Source organism: Lucilia cuprina, chromosome 5 (genome assembly GCF_022045245.1).
Source record: "Lucilia cuprina isolate Lc7/37 chromosome 5, ASM2204524v1, whole genome shotgun sequence".
Classification (NCBI taxonomy): domain Eukaryota; kingdom Metazoa; phylum Arthropoda; class Insecta; order Diptera; family Calliphoridae; genus Lucilia; species Lucilia cuprina.
The window spans coordinates 25,260,343-25,268,346 of record NC_060953.1 but is presented as its reverse complement, the minus strand read 5'-3'; the positions used below and the strand labels follow the sequence as shown (position 1 = coordinate 25,268,346).

Sequence of the window (8,004 nt, the reverse complement as noted above, 5' to 3'; positions counted from 1 at the left end):
AGTGTTGATTTGTAAAATGTTGGTTTCGTTCTTGTAATTTACATTGATTCAGTTTTCTTTTCTGTAAACTTAGGTTTTAATTATTATAAAATAAATTAACATTTCATTTTCAAAGTGCCTTGCAAATAATTTTTACTTTGAAAATTGTATGTTGAATTAATATAATTGTCCAATTCACAACCGTTCTGTATTTTGTAAAATTTATTGAAATACGCTATACACATATTCGGTTGTGAACAACCAGTTATATTTTTCACTGTCACATTGTATTTCTCATTGTCAAACGTCAAAAAATTAAAAAGAAGAAGACCAAAATATTTTGTATGTTTTTGATTTTCAAATAAAATGAAAAGTGAGAAAAATAAAATAATTTCAGCTATATGCAAAAACTATAATTTCCAAATGTTAATGGTTAACTCAAGTAAGCTATATTCCTGTTCTTTATCTTCAGTTTTAAACTTAATATAGAATTTCCAGGTGACGAAGAAGAAGAGGATGAAATTCAAGAAGATTTCATAATGAACATGATTCATCTTCTAACGCATCGTAGAAGCGTCCATTTAGGATTACCTAAATCGTCAGACTGGAGGCATAACGTTTTAAATAAATTCGATGACAATAGGTTTAATCAAATGGTACTATTAAATCCAGAAGAATTTGCCCACGTCCTTGACCTTATCCAAAATGATGAAGTTTTTCAAACAATTTGCCACAAATCCCAACTTCCAGTTGAGCTACAATTAAAAATTGTTCTGTATCGACTAGGCTCCTCTGGCGATGGAGCTTCCGTACGCAAGGTAGCTTCACTTTTTGGAATTGGTGATGGCGGAACAATTCAAAATGTTACAAGACGCGTATTCAAAGCCATTTTAAAACTCAAAAACAATGTTTTATATTGGCCAGGTGAATTAGAAAGATCTCAATTGGTTTCAGCAACGAAAAGCGAATTGCCAGGATGTGTTGGCTATATCGATGGCGGTGAAATTAAATTGGCTGAAGCACCTACAAACAATCATGAGCTATATTTTTCTCGTAAACGCTAATATTGGAAATTTAGATTGCTGAATGAAAAAAATAAGAAGGAATGCAATAATTGGATTATGGTTTGTTGTATTCTGCATAATATACTTCTACGGTTTAACTCAAAAGATGTAAATTCACAAAGAACGGGTGTAACTTTACCACAAACTTGACCAATAATAAATAATCGAAATGACTTGCTTAGTTTTATAGAAAACCACCCAAATATATAAAAATGTTGAACCATGTTTATATGTAATCGGATTTTTATTAAATAAAATAATTTTTTATTTCAAAAGAAACATATTACATCAGTAATTTCCTGTAGTCTATAGTCTAGTCTATAGACTAGACTATAGACTAGAATATAAACTAGACTATAGACTAGACTATAGACTAGAATATAAACTAGACTATAGACTAGACTATAGACTAGACTATAGGCTAGACTATAGACTAGACTATAGGCTAGACTATAGACTAGTCCATAGACTAGACTATAGACTAGTCCATAGACTAGACTATAGACTAGACTATAGGCTAGACTATAGAATAGACTATAGACTAGACTATAGAATAGACTACAGACTTGACTTTAGTCTAGTATATAGACTGTGCTAAGACTACTATTTATATTTTAGTTTCAACTCCTCCATTGCTAGACGTTCTTTCATTTTTATCTCCATTATCTTTATTCCTTTTTGATTATCAATTTCCTTTTCTTTTAATTCCAATTCCTTTTCTTTTAACAGCAACGTCCTTTCCATTATATTTACTTCTCTTTCCTTAATATTCTTCTCATTATCCAGTTTTTGTTTTTTTATTTCCAACATTTCAGTCTGCATCATTAATATTTCCGATACTGCTGTGCGGGAGTAAATTCCTTTGCGACTAGTTGAGGGAGCATTGTTAGTAACCGATGTATCGGATGCAGTTGTTATGTCCTCAGTTTCTGTTGAGTTTAAAAAACTTTCACATTCAGATTCTAAGGAATCTTCAATAATTGCGCACTGTACAATTCTGTTGCCAAACAAATCATCGAGTTCATCAAAGTAGCTGCACATTTTCAACAAAGTGGCTGTAACAAAGAAATATACAGATAAAATTTGATACAAATTTCTTTAGTAAAATAAGTCTCCTTTAACAGTATCCCCTTGCATACTACCGGCGCCAGTTGACCCTTCCCATGCATGTTTCTCACCTTTGAGCGCACCTGTCCAATGCATCGACAATTGCTTTTCCTCACAAAAGCGTTTGTAGAAGACCTGCGTTGGTGCTTTCTGAATTAAAAATTAGTAAAATTAATAAAATATTTATCTTTTTTCAAAAAACATACTTCAAAATCCCTATTTTCCATCAAGAACTCGATTAGAGCTTTTTCTTCTGGAATGGTCATTTCCTTGTAGGATTTAGTGGAACGCGTTACGGTTTAGGCTGAAAAGGATTTTAAAAAAATAATTAAATTTTAAAAATAGTTTTTTAATTTATCTTACCGGCGTGTCAATCTTCTTTTCCATTTTTGTTTACATTAAAAACAAATTGTTTTCTTTTTTTTAGCCATTAATTGACAATCACGTGAGAATGATAGCCTTCGGGTCTAATACGCAAAAAAATAAACATATGAAAAACAAATGTAAAGATGTATTGGGCTAAATAATGAAAATTACCAACAACACGGATACAACAGTGTAAACTATTACAAAAAAACTTGCGTTACACCAATACAAGAGGGTTGTGAATTGAACAAATAAGTAGGTTTGCAATTATAATTTTCATTGAATTTCTTAAAATTTGCTATAATTTTCAGTATATTTTTAGTTTAACAATTCGTTTGTTTTTGAATGCCGATATTTATTATATAAAATTTTTAATTTAAACTTTAATATTTCGATTTCATTTGGTCAATTACTTTTTCTTTTTTTCTTTTATTTAACAGAATTCTAATATTGCATTTTATTAAATTTTAATCATTTTCTTTCTTAAATATATTCTTTTCTTGGATAAATGATTTCCTTTTTAACTATATTTGTGAATAATCTCGATTTCTATTTTAAATTTAAACAAGTATGAATGTATAGTCGGGCATAGCCGACCATATGATACCCTACACCACTCAGTATGTATGTTAAAAATGGAGATTATTTAAAAAAAATAGAGCATTTGGTTTATTTTTTTAACTTTATTTCGGAATGTTTTTACTTTTTTTTGGCAAAAAAGGCCATATTTGGGGGGTATGGTTGTTTGGGGGCTAGTCGAAATAATGGACCGATTTTAATCATTTTCGTCCTTGGGCCAAAAGAAGCGTGTGTGCCAAATTTCATCCAATTATCTTGAAAATTGCGGCCTGTACCTTTCGCACAAGGTTTACATGGACAGCCAGCCAGCCAGACGGACGGACATAGCTTAATCGACTCAGAAAATGATTCTATACGAATATTTTTGTATGTTACAAACATCAGCACAAACCCAATATACCCTCCCCACTAAAGTGGTGTAGGGTATAATAAATGTTTTTATTACTCATTTATTCAAATTCATGTTAAATTTCCTCATAGAGAATTTAAAATAATATTTTAAAATAAATTTCAAATTTCTTGTAATCTTAGTTTTAAGTCTATAATATATATATTAATTAGTTTAAATTTCTCTTTAGAATTTCTATTCAGCACGGTAATTTTTTAAATATCAAAAACATATTTCCTTCATTGTAAATAACGTATTCTTTGTTCTGTATCAAACTTAAAATTTGAATTAATTAATCTTGAAATGCTTAAATTTTAAATTTGAGTTAAATTTAATTTTATGTTTAGAATTTGAAAATCGAATTAATTGATTTTAAATTATTTTAAGTTTTAAATCTTAAGTTTAGAAAATAATTCAAAAAAAGTAATTCTTTATTGCAATTAAATTATCACTTTGATTAGTTAAAATAGTTTAAGTTTTAGTTTCCAATTTGAACTAAATTAATTTAATGCATTTCAAATTTGAATAATTATTAAAATTTTTCCAAGGCTTAAATTTCTAATTGAAATTAATTTCAAAAATTCTTTCAAAATTAAAATATATTAATTTAAAATTTTAATTAATTCAATTTAAAATTTCAAAATTGAATAAATTAATTTTAATTTCCTTTAATTAATTCAGATTTTAAATTTGAAGTGATTAATTTCATTTAATTTCTAAATTTCAATTTTCGAAATCTCAAATATGTATATCAGTTTTGATTATCGTTTATATTGCGAGTAGTATTTAAATTATCCTTTTTCCTTCTTATCCACGTATTCCTATTCTAGGTTTTAATATATTCATGCAAGCTTTCCCGATTATTAATTCCGATCGTAAATTTATATAATTGTTTTCCCAGATTTATCCTTAAGTATATCAGATTTAGTTTTACAAAATAGGTTTGTAGTTTATTATTGCCATGCAATTTAGGATTAAAGTTCCATCTGTATAATTAAATTTCTTATGATTTCATTTTACTAAATTTATGAAGTTAATTTGAATAAGAATTGTAGGATAATATATCAAACGAAATTTTCTTGAATTTTTCTTTCTTTTCCTTAATAATAAACTTTGGAGGTTTTCGGCAGCAAAATGATTTAATGTATGTGAAATTCTGATGAAATTATTTTCATAATGTGGGATTCAATAAGAAACACGTGGATTCCTATAATTTGGTGTATGTGGAATTTACCATTTGATTTGAAAACGCCTGAAATCTGAATTGATGTAGTTCCTATTAGACTCAATAAGTACAGGTTCATGTGGGTCCTTCCTGTATCGGAAACGTAGGAAATGTCGATTTATGGTTTCACGTGGATGCACAAGAACCTATAGATGAGTATACTAACTAGCCTTACAACAATTTTTTTCCTAGGAATCATACAACTTACGTAATTGTCTCACTTGGTGATTAGGTATTTGGCCCTCTCAGGTACGCGGTCTGAATTATACCTGAATCTTCCTTATGACTGTAACTCTGGTAAAACTAAAAACGTGGAGTGGAGACTGTTCATCACAAATTTAGTATTCCGTCTGCTACAGCAAGTCCTATTGAGAATATCCTCTTGGCTTGGAGTTTCCTCGCATATAAGGCGAAGGAAAAATCTAATGATAATGGAAATTATGTATACGTTTCGAAAAAAGAAAACTAATGTTAGTGAAATAGTTTTGTCTTACCTTTTCACTTTGGAAAACTTTCCTAACGACTATCACAATTCGTGCAAAACTTTAATTTAATTTATTTAACTAATTATGTTGATCAAAATCACTTTTGAATTATATTGATAATTATCCGCTTTAGTATTGTTCTTCACTAAATTCACTTCACAAATGATTTGTTTTACGCAAAAACCTGAATCAAGTAACATGATTTTTTTTAAATGTTGAAAATAAAGTCCCGTTACTGTCTACAAAAAAATACATTCCTTAAATAGGGACAATGTGGAATTTGAAACATATTTTGATTTTTAAGTCAAATTAAGTAAACAGGGATGGAAAATTGAGTGCCTGTAGGATGTTCCTTAATGTATTTTAATAAAAAAATTATTCGCACTAAATGTTAATTATGTTAATGTAATTTTCTCATAATAATTTAGTGGGTTATTATGAGAAAATTACATAAACATAATTAACATTTAGTGCGAATAAAGTTAATTGGTAAGAAGGTGATAAGTGAACTACACCCATATGTTTATCATAATAATATGAAATGAATTAGAATATATTTCGTTTTAGTAAATTAATATCCATAAAACTCCTATAACCAACTCTGGCTTTATTTTAAACTTCTTCCCTATTCTTACAAAAAAAAACCAAATATATATGAAAAGGAAGACGCAATAAACATTCTCTTCCATAAAAAATGCGACAACAACAACGTAATGCTCAAACTCTCTGCATATCCAGCTAGATACAAAGAAATAAATGCAAAGACGAAAGAAAACAAGTAAGAGTGTTATATTCGGCTATGCCGAATCTTTTATGCCCACCATCAAATCACTGCGATATAAATTAACTTTGATATTGTGAATATTTTATAATTATATATCGATATTAATGAGAACATCAGGGTAACATTTGAAAGAGGTCCATTAATGGGGGTTTTACTATTGACAGTGCTAATTTTGATAGGGAGTAGGGTTATTTATACATATATATATATCGACCAATTCTCATAAAAGTCTGTAGGAAGATTTCAGTTCCTTATTTGTTTAAAGTTCCATCGATCTACTTGTATTTTGAAGACATTAAGGAGCATTAAAGTCATAAAATATGGTAGAGAGATTTTACATCAAAATTGTTTTATGTCGAATTGCATTGCGGTATTCGTATTTTTCGCGTCATTTTCTGGGGTGGAATTTATATGGGGTGGTGTTATTATGGACTGATTCTCATAAAAACTAATAGAGAGATTTCGGTTCCTATAGAAGAGATAGAGATATTAGCTTACACAAAACTAGTTTATGTCGAATTTTATAAATCTACTAGTATTTTTAAGCCAGTACTGAACTTTAAAGTAATTTTCTGAAGGGGCCTTATATGGGGGTAGCGTCAATTATAGACCGATCTTCGTAAAATTATGTAGAACGATCTTGGTTTCTACAAGTCATGTTTATATCGAATTTCATCGCTTTACTCGTTTTTAGCCCAGTAATTAATTTATTGATGGGGACATTATATGGGGGTTGGTCAATTAAAGCTCGATCCATATAAAATTAAGTTAAGAGTTTTTGACTAGCAAGGAACTTAATTGAGTCGAATTTTATTACTATACCCGTATTTTTAAGCTAGTAATGGGCCTTAAAGAATTTTTCTGATGAGTACCTTATGTTGGGGGTAGGGTCAATTAAGGCCTGTTCCTCATAAAATTTGGTAAAGAGATTTTGGCTTGTGAAAAACTTACTTCTGTGAAATTTCATCGCTATTTTTATTTTATTTATTTTATTTTATTTATTTATTAATGGTATCCTGATAATACAAGAATTAAATCTTAATCATTTAAATTATCAGTCATTAAAATTAGAGTATTACATAAACATGATTAGAATGGAAATAATTTCTTCGCTATTTTCGTATTTTTACGCCCATAAATAACGTTAAATTCGATTTCTGAAGGGGACCTTATATGAGAGGTAGGGTTAATTATGGACCAACACATATAATTTGGTAAATTTTGCCAGTAATGAGCATTAAAGAAATTTTATGTGGGGTATGGTCAACTATGGACGATCCACATAAAATTTGGTGGAGAGATATTGCCTAGTATAAAACTTATTTCTCTGGAAATTTGATAAAGAGATTTTGGCTAGTATAAAAACTTACTTCTGTTAAATTTCATCGCTATAGTCGTATTTTTAAGCCAGTAAGGAGCGTTATAGTAATTTTATGGAGGGATTTATATGAGGGGTAGGGTCAATTATGGACCGATCCACATAAAATTTCATAAAGATTTTTTGGCTGGTAAGACACTTACTTATATCAAATTTCACCGCTATATTCGTTTGTTTAAGCCAGTAATGAGCGTTAAAGTCATTTTCTGAAGGGGGTAGGGTCAATTATGAACCGATCGAAATAAAATTTAGTAGAGTTGGCTTGTGAAAAACTTAGTTCTGTGAAATTTCATCGCTGTACTCGTATTTTGAAACCAGTAATGAGCGCTAAAGTAATTTTATGAAGGGGACCTGTTGATAATTTAATATAACCTTTAACAATATGGCGGAAAAAATGAAAAGATGGTGGTTTTAAGTTTTAAGTATTTATTAGAAAAAGTTGAAGTTGACTCTTTAAAAACTAATATAAAAGTGCGCTTTAATAAATAAGATAAATGACAAGATAAAACAACGAACAACAAGAGTTGCCAGATCTTTAATTTTTATAAGATTACATATTATAACACCCTTCCATAATCTTATAAATACTTTATTAATTGTAAATATTAAGCAAATTTTTAAAGAAACTAAATTTAGTATTAGCCAGTGG

The 8,004-nt window shown here is 29.0% G+C and overlaps 1 protein-coding gene across 1 annotated transcript; it reads left to right on the top strand.

Moving 5' to 3' along the window:
* The first annotated feature begins 274 nt into the window (after positions 1-274).
* Positions 275-1,316, top strand: LOC124420399. Its single transcript, XM_046953032.1, has 2 exons — positions 275-421; positions 478-1,316. Exons 1-2 carry the CDS (start codon positions 346-348, stop codon positions 1,041-1,043), a joined length of 642 nt encoding a protein of 213 aa, XP_046808988.1. The 5' UTR covers positions 275-345; the 3' UTR covers positions 1,044-1,316.
* Positions 1,317-8,004: the final 6,688 nt, after the last annotated feature.

Coding starts and splice junctions, on each gene's coding strand:
- LOC124420399 (XM_046953032.1), top strand. CDS start 346: ATGAAAAGTGAGAAAAATAAAATAATTTCAGCTATATGCAAAAACTAT. Junction 422..477: donor AATGTTAATGGTTAACTCAA/GTAAGCTATATT, acceptor TAGAATTTCCAG/GTGACGAAGAAGAAGAGGAT.